The 14,548-nt window shown below is 39.4% G+C and overlaps 1 protein-coding gene across 5 annotated transcripts in view; it reads right to left on the reverse strand.

Moving 5' to 3' along the window:
* EML1 (EMAP like 1) overlaps nucleotides 1–14,548 on the reverse strand; it is a 121,992-nt gene that overhangs the window by 46,923 nt on the left and 60,521 nt on the right. For 3 of the 5 annotated variants that reach the window (XM_082762039.1, XM_082762037.1, XM_082762038.1), the window contains exons 2-3: nucleotides 5,770–5,952; nucleotides 3,012–3,074 (exon numbers count right to left, since the gene is read on the reverse strand). In XM_082762039.1, coding sequence (XP_082618165.1) covers nucleotides 3,012–3,074; nucleotides 5,770–5,952 — 246 coding nt within the window. The remainder of the gene's footprint in view (nucleotides 1–3,011; nucleotides 3,075–5,769; nucleotides 5,953–14,548) is intronic. The other 2 variants (XM_082762040.1, XM_082762041.1) reach the window with 1 other exon arrangement.

Below are 14,548 nucleotides of genomic sequence, written 5' to 3' on the forward strand. Positions count from 1 at the left end.
TTTTCCTCCAGAAAACAACATTAGAATATTTAAAAATATCTGTCTTGTATGCCATTTTTGTTTCATTATTGCCAAATTTACTATGGATGTGGAATTTAAAAAAAAAAAAAATCCTCCTTGTTATTTATAATGACATGAAATCATCTGCATATGGATTCATCACACAATTCCATAACTGTCACACCTGTAAAACCCTACTCTAGCTCAATCAGCTTACTGGTAAGTGCAAAGGCAGCTATTGCCACCCAAACCAATCCTGCTTTGCTAAAAGAGCATCTGTCTGTTGCCCACCTGGATGATGCTCAGAAATGTGCTAGAAATGAAAGCAGGCTGCTACCCCAGGAACTCCTGCCCTTTATTCCTTAACATTCATACAGGTTTTCCACGAGCAAATAATCTGTTAATAAATCCTTATTCTCCATCTACACACACACACACCTCTTATTTGAAAGAATGTGGGCTTCTGTTTGACAAACAGGAATTTTATCCCTCAGTCAGAAAAAGCTATTGAAAACACCAAAACTGTGGACTTAATAATAATTTGACACTATCTATTTATGTTCTGACCAAATGTTGGCTCAAAAAAAAAAAATTGTTATACACATCTAACTTGTAACTACTATTAGAATAACTGAGAAGTTCCATTCAAGTACGTTAGAAGTTAGTTACAAAACCAAACAGTGGTTAAAACTGCAAGCAATGAGTACTTACATGAGAACTAGGGCAGAACATACCCTGGAAACACAGACACAAGCATGACTAGTGCTCTCTGCACAGCAAGGATGAAAACCAAATCTTTGTATAACACTTGAAACTTGACAGCACGCTGTATTACAAGCTATCTTTGTAAAGATGCCAAAAATCTCTGGGGTCAAAGAAAGAATACCCAAGGGAAACTGAACAGCCATAAGCCACTTAAGAAACACAGGAGAAAATATCTGACAATCTTGTGAAGTTCAGTGAAAATACCTACGGAATACTCTGGAAAAGAAAAACAAAAAGATTGCTGAGGATAATCTAAAAAGTCAAAACAAAGAAAAACTAACAATTACAGTTCTAGATTATGTTATGATAGCATCTTATTGCAGCAGACTGCAAGCACGTATTGACTTGTTCACCTGAAGTCATATGTACTGAGCAAACAAACAAAAAAATGGAAGCCTGTGCATTGAAAAGATTGCATCAGTAAATATTATCTATTTGAGTGCAAGTTTCAAGACAAATTATATTTGCCTGACGTGTACCAAAGCAGTTAATTTGATTAAAATATATACTTGCTTGTTACGTATTCATCATATAGTTACTTCCCATCAGTAAATATTGAAGCAATAAGGACTGTTTGGCTTAAAGGAGTGAAGGATGACATGAAACCAGGTCAACAAAGGAAAAAGAAACAGCTCCATGCCCACTGAGACAGCCTGTAACTGCGGAAGACTGAATGGGTTGACCAGTACCATTCTTAGCAAGGACACAAAAAGCAAGAGCTCTCTTTTTACAGGCAGCTTTAAGGAAAGACTAAAGACAAAAGTGGGGTACCTTCCAGCCCTGTTCCCATGATCTATTTTAACAGACAGCTTTTAGAGCTGTACTGATTTTTCACAGGGACAGAGTTAATTTTCTTCATAGTAGCTTTTATGGTGCTATATATTGGATTTGTGACCAAAACAGTGTTGCTAGTGCACTGATGCTTGAGTTATTGCAGAGCAGTGCTTACAGAGTCAAGGTCCTTTCTGTTTCCCACACCATCCTGCCAGCAAGAGAAGGCTGGGGGTGCACCAGAAGCTGGGAGGGGACACAACCAGGGCAGCTGACCAAACTGCCCAAAGGGATGTCCCATGCCTTAAGGGGTCACGCTCAGTAATAAAAGCTGGGATGAAGGGGAAGGGGTGAGGGAGCACGTTCAGAGTGATGGCATTTGTCTTCCCAAGCAACAATTACAGATGACAGAGCCCTGCTTTCCAAATGGCTGAACATCTGCCTGCCAGTGGTGAGTAGTGAATGAATTCTGGATTTTGCTTTGCTTGCACGCACAGTTTTGCTTTAGCAAGTGAAGTGTCTTTATCTCAGCCCAGGAGTTCTCACTTTCACCTTTCCAACTCTCTCCCCTGTCATGCTGGGGAGGAGTGAGTGGCTGTGTGGGGCTCAGCTGCCTACCACGGTTAATCCACAGCAAGAGGCAATACAAAACAGCTAAAACTTACTGTGCTTTTGCTTCTCACACTTAAAATAAAAATAAATTAAATCAGACATCATGATCCTATTTACTTCTACTCTATTCATTCCACAGCTCCATGCCCTACTACGTTTCCTGACTAATTACTGTAATGCCATAATTACTTCATGTATTACTGTGTATTTAATGTATAATTAACATATAAAACAGATTCTGTTGTATATTAGAGAATCAGATGGCTGCAGTTAAGCAGTTGTATTCTTGTTTCCTGTCATGATTTCTGTAGCTCACAAAACTTTCATGAGGCTTTGAGATCATAAGTTAGAATAATAAAGTTAAATAAACAAATGATTAAAACATTTTTCCTTCTTTATTGTTATATAAAAAATGCCTATTAAAAGGTAGCTGAAGTGAACTCCAGCTGGAGGTTATTCTCTTAACCTTATGAAATTGAAGCTAGCAACAGCCAGTAATAAACCCTGCAACTTTTAGCAGTCAGAGGTTTTTGCTTCAGATCCAGCCCCAGCCCAGAATCCACGCTTGCTGGAGGTTTAAAGATTTAGCCACATGAGCAGATACTACAGAAAGCAACAACACAGAACTCTTTCATGGCACACAGAAAAAAATACAAATTATTCAATTAATCCACTATTTACTCTGGCACTACTTAGTTTTTTTACAAAGCTGTTTCATACCAGTGGTAATTGATGTAACAGTCAAACAACTCCAAGCGTGTCATTACTGTTAGAAGAAGTGGATGTCAGCAACTCAAACACACTCATATTATTTCTTTGTCAGTAACATTTATTTTGGAAGTTCTGTTGCTTCAAGGTCTTACCTGTGGTAGCAGTACTGACATGTTTACCAGCCTCAGCAGCAGCTTTTTTAATCATACTCTGATCTATGGATTAATAGGGCCATTAAGTTTACAAACAAACCAATAATTGCAAAAGGAAAGAACAACAAACAAGAGTAAAACAAAGACAGGAAGCCATACTGAACTCCACGAAGTAGCTGAATTAAATAAGGAAGGGGAAAAAAAAAAAAGCCACCATTAGTGAAGGAGCTCCACAAACAGCAGATAAGCAGCTCGGCGCCTGTGACTTACACTGCTTTTATGCTGCCCAGCTCAAGTCTAGAGCAAGAACGCACACAGACTGAAAACAAGGTTGAGCTCTTTTCCACTGTATGTTTGAAAGCCTTAAGCTTGAAATCTTTAAAGCAATTTTAATTATGAAGTACTGGGAATATGTTGTTTTCTGTCCCATGAAGCTTCTTGTTCCAGACTTTAAACAGTACATTGGGGATCCAAAAACTGCTTCAAAGGGCAGAACCACCCTAGGTCACGCACACACTTAATTCTGGACTGAGCAAACGAAACAGCACGTATGTACTGTGCTTCAAATACCAGTTGTGCGGATGAGATTTTGATGACGCTTTGTGAGACCAAATTCCACTTTTAAAAATTATAAGTGTGGAATTGCTCATTAAATGATCAATGGAAAGAAAGCAGATCAGGTCACACTTAGCCCAAGAGACAAAACACAAGAAGCCACAGTTCCAGTTACACCCGTGCCCAAGCAAGTGTCTCTCCTACCACTCACTGTTAGGAGCCACTGAAATGCTAGTCCAAGTTACCAAAATGAACTGAAATGGAACTTGGTCTTCTGGGCTAAGTGATTGCATGCGGTCTCTTATAAAGTAGCTGGGCCTACTACAGGGAAAATGGGCCATCATGGGAAATGTACGTGACAAAACAGCTGGAAGAAACAAACCATCAGGATACCTCACATTCTTTCATGTTTTAGAATATGTTTAATAAGCCTGACCATACACTAATGGTACAAGCGCTATATACTAGGTAATGGATGAGCAGTTAGCCTTTATAGCCCCCGGTTTGCATTGTCACATGTACAGCTTCTTACACTGCAATTTCCCACATACAATCAGAAGTATTTATGCCACATGCACATTTTAAAAAACAGCCATAGAAGGCAGAAATATAGGCTTATAGAAGTTTTTTATGAATGTACTTTGAACTACGGCTTTAACTACCTGCCATAACCATGAAAGTCTCTCCCAATTTACAGTTCTGTTCACAGAACCCATGAAAGCTCGGCTCTGTATTTTGATAAGTAAAGCCAGCAGGCAAGAAGAACTGATCTGGTTACAATTCAGCAATAATAACTAGACTTTATTTCCTCCACACATCAGATAATAACTATTTTACAGGCAACATAAAGCCTCTTTATCCCTTGTACAACCACATTTGATGGAACAGACTACCTTCAGTAACATTCAACTTATCAGATATTTTAAATATTTTTTTGCAATTGAACAAACAAGGACAAAATGAGGAGAATACAACATGAAGGGAACAGAACGGGAGAACAACATCACGGACATTTAATACATATTCTATCCAAAAAATAGCATCATATACAATTAACTAATCTGGTTCTGAAATTCTGTTCCTTTCTCTTTTCCCCATTTCCAGATCCAAAATATTAAAACAAACTTAAGATCTCAGTTCAGCAAATTAAGTAGTTCCTTATGTATTCTGTTAAATCAATGCCTAAAAGTAAATATCTTGCACAAAGTCACAAAGTAAAACAATTTGTAGCTCTGAAAAAGTTATGAATCCATAATTAAGTGACACTTCCTACACATATTAATACAAATTAAAATTTTTAATTCAAGACATCATGGTTTAGACAACAGAAAGACTACAAAGTCAGCCATACTTTTTTTTCTTATCTAGGTTGCCATCACTCTTACTCCGAAGATTACCCAAAAATAGCTCACATTCTTCCACTAAGCTCCAAACAGGCAATTTTCCACGCCTTTACAGACACACCGATGACAGTACATCACATCAGTAGGGTTCTAATAAGCCCTTGCCTCAGTGAAGTGCTGGACATTTAACTCAAGCCTTTCTGATTGCCTACAAGCCAACATATTCGTGTAGGAAATGGACCAGGCAAGAGCACTCTGCAGCGCATGTGCACAACACAGGACATCGCAGAGTAGCAACGTCTGTTACAGCTTTAATCCAGCTGGCTCTGGATCTGCTGTGCTGTAGCTGATTCAGGCACCAACTGCAGCTGTACTTTTCCTTTTTTTTTAATCAAGCAGCTGGTGTTGCACCACCTCGTTGATCGTATCACCGTGCCTCCACCATCCAGAAATGCTTGAGTTATTTTTAACTGAAGTTGCATTTTGCTTGAATTTACAGTTATTTTTTCCCCCATCAGAAAAACTCTTACAAGTTTCATCCACAGAAGATGAAACATTCCCCAAAGAGTTTATAAACTAATTTTGATAAAAAGTCAGGAAGTGGTAGCCAAAGTTCAAGGTAGGCTGTAGAATAAGCAGTAAGAATATGAAAATGCTTCAGTGACTCATAGGAACTTTAGAAGGCTTGCAGATTTAACCATTGAGATTTGTATGTGTTCTCTTTAAGGAGCTAAATTTCAAACTTTTTTTTGATTTGCTGATTCTGAGCATTTCAAAGATCTAAAGAATAACCTAGTTTAATACACAAAATGTTTTTATTGACTTGCACTACCTATTTTACATATATCTGAAATGCAAACCTTTGGTAGGTCCTTTCTTGTTCTGCATGGCCTGTTGTTCCTCTGTAATATTCAAGCGTCGAACCACATCAGCAAGGGCAGATTTAAGCAGCTGGATGTCATCTTCTTGCATCTGGACACGTTGCTCCAGAGAGGCAATGCGATCCGTTACCTCCATACTGCTTGCAGCAGAGGCACTGTCATCTAAATTAAACAACAGAAAGAGATGTATTACCAACAACATATAATATCAAAGATATTCCGTTATGGTTAAGCAGCTGCTGGTAAAAGCAAGGATTTTTTTCCTCAAATCTGATGACCTCTGGAGGAAGAAAGGTTTTAAGCAACCAAAAGGAAGAGATGGAAATTCAACAATTGAACGGGAAAAAAAAAAAAATAGAATACCTAAGTAAGATGAGATAATGAAGTTGGCCTTCAGGACTACTGATTGTGAATCAGACTATCCATGTGCTCTGCAGTTCTGAACAATCACCATTCAATATTCTACTTAAAACAACTTTCAAGTATCGGCAGTCATTTAGATAAAGACCTACACTTTCTGGTATTTTGCATACACTTCTAGATTTTTCTCTCTCATATATGTGATAGAACATGTGTATCAGACAAATAAAAGCAATGAACAAGCTTACATTTTTTCAAGTATCATCTACAGACCGGAGAAAATATGTTAACCCATCATAACTAGTATATACTTGCTTGATATTTAAACTAGTAACCACAATCATAGTTCACTTCTCCCTAAGTCCTCATTAGAATCCACGGCATACATCTCTTCTGCCTGTTAAAGCCAACCTCTTTATGAAGAAGCTAGTATTTGCTTTCATTTCTTGTGTACTTTATTTCCTTCCATCCCAAACCAGATTTTTCCACTTCACATGTACAAAGGCATAAAATGAAAGTTAAATGGCTTGTGCATAACAACTAGTGCTGAACTTTAAAACAAAGTCCTTCTAACAGGAAAATAACAGTTTCAACTTCTGAATGCATTTAAAAGCACACCCAAAAATGTTTATACATACAAACATTTAATCAAAAAGGTCTGGGGAAAAATAGCATTTAAAGTTAAGAACTTCTATTCATCTCTGATCCAATCAAATGCAAATTGTTTTCAAAATCTGTTCATAAGCTGCTCTTTGGCTTACTCACTCCTCACACCCCCAGCAGCTATCTGTGGTTACCAAAAGCAGACTTGGAAACAAATACTGTAACAATACTGACAGTCCATAAATAATTACAGGCTAATATCGCTTAAGCTGCTTGTTAATTCTGTTACAGAATTTTCAGAGTGTATTTTTAAAACACACATTAGGATATTAAAGCTTTTATGCTGAACACAACGGTTAATGCAAGTGCCCAGTTCTGACAAACTAAAACAAAACTCGAGCTCCTGAAAAAGTTTCCTCACGACACGACCAAAACGCTTTCCAAACTTTGGCACAGTCATGGTTCTGCTCAGCACAGGCTTCTGTAGGGCAGCTGGGACAGGTAATTAATCCCCCAAATCAGATGGGCAGACATGCTGGCAGCAGTATGAGCTGCCTGTAGAACTTAACCTTTCCTTGTACAAACAAAAGGCCCACGCTGCTCTAATGACTTTACACTTTAACTCAGCTGGAAATAACACGGATTAGCATACTGGACAATAGGCAACCAAATCAAAAGCTTGATTTAACCAATATGAGCCAAATTCAAACTTCAGCCATTCTGCCAAATTCAATATGTTATGGCATAGTTCTCTTCTGAACTCCGTAAACAGCCAGCTCCCAAGATGGGGGCAGAGAAGGAAACCCAAGGGGATATCTGTTGATGATAAAGTGATTTACCCGTCACAGAAGAAAGACATCCTCATTGAAGTATCAATTACTCTAAAGTGTAAAGCAACAGTAATTTTGCTTAAACATAACTCTTCAAACAGTAAAGAAACTGCTGTATTTGCAGTCCCTGACAGAATCACCGCCACTAATCACCACCAGGACATACATCTCCTCCTCCCTGCCCACCTCCAGCTGTCACCTCAACTCTTCCCCTTGCATCCCTGAGGACCGGCAAGGAGGAACAGCCCCCTATCCTGGGCACAGCTTGTCCCAGACTTCCACAGTTATCACTCCTCCAGCTCCACCTGCACCTAACTCGTGTTCTTGCTGCAGCCTACAGCTTGCTCTTGCATGGAAGTTGCCACACTGGATCCAGTGCCCTCCAATGTATTTAGAAAAAAAAATAAGTTTCTAACAGCTTTCAGTAAGATTATGACTGAAGACAAGGTGTGTTAAGAGTCCAGCTACAGTTAACTTTTCCTTGTCTTTGCATACATGTACAAGTAAGCTATGAAAGGAATATATGGAATATAATAAATATAATAATATTCCATATAATATATGGAATACAATAAAGAAATGTTTTCTGAAGAATGTGAAGTTCAATTCTGAAACAAGCAGGACCCATGCATTATGCAAGGTGAGGATGGCATGTTCTGGCAGCTGGGATCACCAGATCCGAGTCTGTTGAGCAATAAAGTTACAACTGAAACACAAGCAAATAAGCAAAGCGACGTTGTACCAAAACAAGAGGAGACTAATTAATTACATAAACTAACCAAACAACCACAAAAAAAAGGTCACAACAGATGTTATCTCCTCTGCTCACAAAAGCAAGAGCTGTATTGTTGTCTTACTCGTGCTTTGCCCCTGCAGCATACAGCTCTTTGTCACAGCACAGAACAGTCATAGGGCAGTTCCTAACAAATATATGTAAGGGAATAGAGACTGAGCAGAACCATCTTGTTATTGCTCCAAAGCCAATATTAAATGTAAAGCAACTACATGTTTCATAGCTAGAGTGTCCAAAAGAGAACTACAAAGATGATGAAGGGTCTAGAGGGGAAGATACATGAGCAGCTGGGCTTCTTAAGCCCCGAGCAGAGCAGGCTGAGGGGAGGCCTCGTGGCGGCCTGCAGCTCCTTCACAAGGGGAGCAGAGGGGCAGGCGCTGAGCTCTGCTCTCTGGGGACAGCGACAGGACCCGAGGGGACGGCATGGAGCTGGGACAGGGGAGGGTCAGGTGGGATATTAGGAATTCCACATTTTCTCCTATATAAAACATTCTTAAGCATCCTGCCCAAAACAGGCCACGCCAGGAGCACGAGGGGCACTGAGAAAGCACGCGGTGCCAAGAGGTGACAAACTGCCTTGCCTTGGGATGGCTCAGTCAGAGCTGCATCATCGCTTTCATGGTCCCCACGCATGCTGTCATGGCAGCTGGGTTACATGGATTTTCATGGCACAGTTAGGTTAAAGCAACTGCAGGACACACACTTTATCATAAGGACATAAAAAGCCTCAAAACACTTCATGGTTATCCCAGGAAACACAAACCATGCTTTTAAAAGAAAACCAAAAAGATAGAATTTGTGCAGTGGTAATACACAAATTTTACTGCATAGTTTTACAATCTTATAAGAATACCACTACGTCAGTACGCGTTGCTTTTTGTGACCATAAATCCAATAACTCTAGCAAGTTCTCAACACTGTCCATATACTTAGATTTGGTGCCCTCTTTGCAATCAGCTATCATAAAAACTACAGCTGCTCACGATCTTGAAAGGTACACGAAGGACACCGTAAATCCTAACAACTTATGCTGAAGCATTACGTACTGCATCACGTCTACTCAGCAGTCACCACCACCAGTTTTGCCCACGGACCAGCAGAACAGCCATCCTATCGCCTACACCAGTAGCACCCATAGCCTGTTGGAATTAATCAACACCCTTTTTTTTTTTTGTTTGTTTTTAAAGAAGAGGAAGATGGGAAGAAATAAAACGAAAATAGGAATGAGAAGAAAAAAAAAAAAAGTATTTTAAGTACTTTTATTTTTAAAGTGAAATGTATGCAATTTGTTAGTTTTTTGGTTTTTTGTTTTTAAGAGCTCTTAAGTGAATCATATTCTACATGTGCTCATTTATTTTTATGGATTGTAGTGCAAGTCTAGATCACTATCTCATGAGATTAATGCCACCTACAGTGTCCAAAGTTAGATAAAATGAGGAAGTATCAGTTCAGATGCCTGTTTTATCATTATAATACACATTTATGTTAAAGCTTGGAAAGAACAGTCATTTGTCATTTATGCTTTGCTGAGATTCTGCAGGGTTTAGAGAATACACAAAAAAAAAAAAGGGGGAATGTTCTTCCTGCACTCTTTAAATTTTCCAACCAGCTAATCCATGATCTCATAGATTGGAAAGATTTCTTGTGGCAAACTAGAAGACAATACTGAGTCAGATGATTAATCTGCTTCCAGAGCGTCTTCCAGTTTTTCAGCAATTTATTACTTGAACTTAGCCAAATGTGAAGAAACATCTGAAGCACAGCCAACAAGAGGATGTGCACACTCTTTGCAAGTCAAAAGGATTGAAAGATTTTTTTTCTTTGTATGTAGGGTAAAGCAAAATGACACGCTTCCACTACTAGTTAGAGGTAGGCATATTAAAATGAATGCTATTTTCTAGTTTTAGCCTGACGGAAAACCTAAATATGAATTGTAAATTAATGATGTAGGAAATAAAGGAGTTCTCAGAGTTAAAAGCATTTCTTTTCGGAAAAAAGAACAACAACAACAGGAAACATTTATTTTTGCATCGTCAAGTGTCTGTAGATTTTCAAGATGAGTAAGCTGTACAAGTGTTCACTTATTTTCCGCACATTGTTAAATACAAATATAAAAAAGCTAAAATTAAAACAGACTTGGCATTTTTCCCCCAAAGAACTACTTCATTAAACAAACGTATTTCACCTTTGCCTTATGCAGACATTAATTTTGAGACTATGCTGTCCAGCTCAGGCCATGACAGCTGATTAAGTAATGGAAACATTAGATACTGATTCTGACTGGTAAGCAAGTTTGAATTTATTCAATCTACATTGTCTCCTTAGCGTACCAATTAACAGGATGAAATTGTAAATGAAGTACTTCCCCAACTTTTCCGGATACATTCTGTGCATTATGCATTTGGAAAGAACCTAGCACGATGCAGGTGTGCTTGCCAGACACCATTAGAGTCCTCACTAAAAGCAGCCTCTTACAGCCTTGGCCAGAGCTGTCCCTGAACTCAGATGCACTGCAGAATATCAGAAGAGAAAATCTAAGCCTTCTAGAGATGGCAAATTTCAGCAGTGGTCTTCTGCAGAAGTTAAATGATAACATAAATGATGGAAACCATGGCAAAGGATGGCAGAGAAAAGTCAGCATCACCCACACACAGAGATGCCTTCCTTCTAAAGCAAAAACACAGACTGTCAGCAAGCCTGATCTGAGCTCAACTGGTAGTAATACTTTGAGATATCAGCAAGTACATCACTCTCCACACTTCTCCTGAAATGTATTGGTACAAGTATTTACATTCCTTGGAAATCACTAACTTCAGCACCCCTAGAGCCTTATGAAACGTGCACGTGGACAGAGTTCTCTCCCTTCAGCCAGGCGTATGTCAGAGCACAAGAGCTGCTGAAAAGCCCATGACACCAAAGCACGGCCCCACAGCTCAGATTAGACAGGGCCATCCATCAGTTTTGACCTAGTATGCTAGCAAAAGCAGGTAGGAATACTAAAGATGTTACACTTCCAGAACAATTTTTCGGTTTTCAGACTCCACTAACTTTGCAAAGCTGTCAGAAGCTGCACATGTCACTTGGTACACATTTGGCAACCTCCCCTTCTCCTGCCCACATCATCGCTGAGATCTCATGCAACAAATCAAGTTACTGGAACTATTTTCTCCTTGGGAGTCACACTAGCACTAACTTTCAAACGATCTCTCTGCCTCACCTCTCTCGATGCCATCTGTTTAGCCTGGAACTATAACAGTGCAGAAAAAAATCCCTATACGGCAGGCACCTTCCACTTTAAATCCTGTCCTCCCTTTTTGGTTCATTTAATGCATCTTTCAGTCTGGGGCACAAAAGTCAGCCACATAACCCATTTTATTGATACAGTCTGTCTGAATTGTCAGCACCAGAGTGCTAAAAGGAGAATTAGAAAGAAAAACAACCATTAAAATCTAAGGTTTAAAACAAAAAGATCTTTCAAAATGAAAATGAGCGATTCGCTGTGGCACTTAAACAGTGGAATGCAGCCACGACACAGTTGCCAGGCTCAGACGCAAGATCTGGAAAGTACCAAGCATTCTGGTGGCTCTTTCTGCGGCATAATGTCAGCAGTCTCTGGCAGACCAAAAGAATCTCTGTGCAGGAGAACAATGGGAAAATAAAACAGCAGTTTGGTTTCCTTTGACAACACAACACCAAGCCCCTTTGTTTAAAAGATTAGTGTCGACAGCATCACACAGGCTATCTTTCCTCCATCCACTTCCCTGATGCAAAGCATTATACCATACCTGAAACACAGCAGCAGCTTTCCAGGCTCATCTCTGGGGAACAATGACAACACATATGTGCAACAGCTTATCCGAAAGTCTGGTACGTACTGGACTGGTGTGCTAGACCCTGATTTGACCAGATTAGAGCTTTCCTCTGTGAGAAGCAAGTGGATTTAAAGCCCAAAATAATGTTATCCTATTTAAGCTTGTTATTTGGTGTGGTTAAGAGAAAAACCAGACAGAAATCTTTAGCTACGGTTAAAGCTGTAAAACTGTCTTGCTTTACGTGAAGTCCTGGAAAGCAAAAGTGCTTGCCAGCTGAATGCTACAGGAATGAACTGTCAAATCCTCAAATTGCATTTTATTATAAAAATGTATGATAGGATAAGAGAGCAAACACCACTTGTCTAGCTGGGAAGCTTTGATTCTGGGGAACAAGAAGTTGAATCTAATCTTTAAACTTGATAGCTATAGACCCAACATACCTGTCTCTAAGCCTGTATAGGTACAGCTGCGTGCAGTCTCTGAACGGGTAGGACAACTTTTCAGTTCAATCCCTATTCAAATCAATGTGCTTAAGAGCGATTAGCATCGCAAGGAGCTGCCCTGGTTGGATACAATCAGGTACATCGCACAGCAAAGTAATCTGAACAGACCAGATTAGTTTTTCCATGTCCTCAGAAGGTATGTGTGTGTAGGAGGAGGGAGGACAGCACTATCCCACATATCCACCTAATGCTGTACTCTGCATTGCACTAGGAACACATGAGAAAGGTGATGTAGCAGGGACTATATTAAAAATAACATAAATCATTAAATGAGAACAGACCATGCTTAAACTATTCTAGAAGTTGTAACCCAAATATGTGTATTCTTTATATAGACTACAGCTGGTTATTTTTGTGAGCAGTATTTTCTCTTCTCCAACATAGCTAACTATTGTAGTCCAATATCTGTAAAAGTCTATTACTGTATTTCCAAACATTCACTGACAAATAACTTGTCCTTTTACAGCTTCACCACTAGAAAGTTAAAGAAAAGGAATATAACTTCCTAAAATTAGAAGCAGAATGTGAAAAGAAGGCAATCTATAAAAGCAATCATCACTGAGAATCTCACAGCTGGGTGCTCTGTATTCATTAACAAAATGAGAAAGAAGAAAATGATCTTAACAGAAAATTCTCAGAAAGTTCCTCATGGCTAACAAGTCAGCGATTGCTACAGCAAAATTATAAGCATGTGCCCTTGACCTGCCACTAGCTGACAAGCTGAAGCCAGCAGCTCACTGTTTTCTCCCTAGCAGATGGTAGATGAGATGCAATTTGGAAATCAACCAGTTAAAAATGATCTTCCCCAACAGAGCCCTAGTGAAAGACAGAAGAAATTTTCAGCATGTCAATAAATTAGAGGAACTTTCATGAGAAGAGCTTCATCAATGCAAACGCTTTACAGCTCGGAGTTACTGTGCAGGCTCTGTCGAGCATGCAAAGCAATCGGGAATGGCTTACCAAATTATCATTGCTCCTTGTTTTGCTGGGAGCAGTCTGTACAATAAAAAGACATTGTAAATAAAACCCAGGAGAGCAAAGACAGCATTCTGTAGCCATAGTATTACTACAAGGTCAGTAGTTTGAGAAAAGTGACCCCATATGATCTGCCTGGAGTTAAAAAGCTAAAGATATAGCATAACAAGAGCTTGCAAAGAAAGGCAAGGGTGGTGTCATTACCAGAGCTACCTAAGGGCAGCAGAGCCAGGCAGAGCATAGCTGTGTTTTCCTGTTTTGCATTCTAAGTGATGCTCTGAGGAACACGGCTGTACCACCACCACCTTAGGGGTAAGGGAGCAAAAGCACGCGTGGAACGTGGGAGAGCAGCTCCATAACTCTGACCTTCGTGGCAAGGTTACTGCTAAGTGTTCAAGTCCTGTTACCAAAACCAGCAAAGGATGAGTTCAGATTTGTCACATGATGCACGCTAATAAGACTTTCACTTTTGTTTTGCACTGTCAGACAAAATGAACCAAACGATGCAAGGTTTGCTTACGCGAAATGTGTTTTAAACCACATGCAAATAAACTCCACACACTGGTACATACAATACGTTCTTAAAAACTTTACCAGTACTCAGTTCAACATATTGCCACTGCCTTAAGAAAATTGGATGTCTCCCCTTGATTCTTCAACTGCTTATCAAGCAAATAAAGCAGAAAGATCCGCTTTTACCCACAATCAAGACAGACTTAAAAGGCAAGAAAGCTCATTTAAAACATCTTTTAAAAGTTACTGATGACTAGATAATTTTAAAAGTTACCTGTGACTGTGCATTACATACCAGCATTGTATTGTTTCCGTACTTATGTATTTCCCCAAGGAGATGTTGATCCCCACTAGCAGGAAACCATTAAG

The sequence above is a fragment of the Aythya marila genome (genome assembly GCF_965140915.1).
Source record: "Aythya marila genome assembly, chromosome: 5".
In the NCBI taxonomy this organism is placed as follows: domain Eukaryota; kingdom Metazoa; phylum Chordata; class Aves; order Anseriformes; family Anatidae; genus Aythya; species Aythya marila.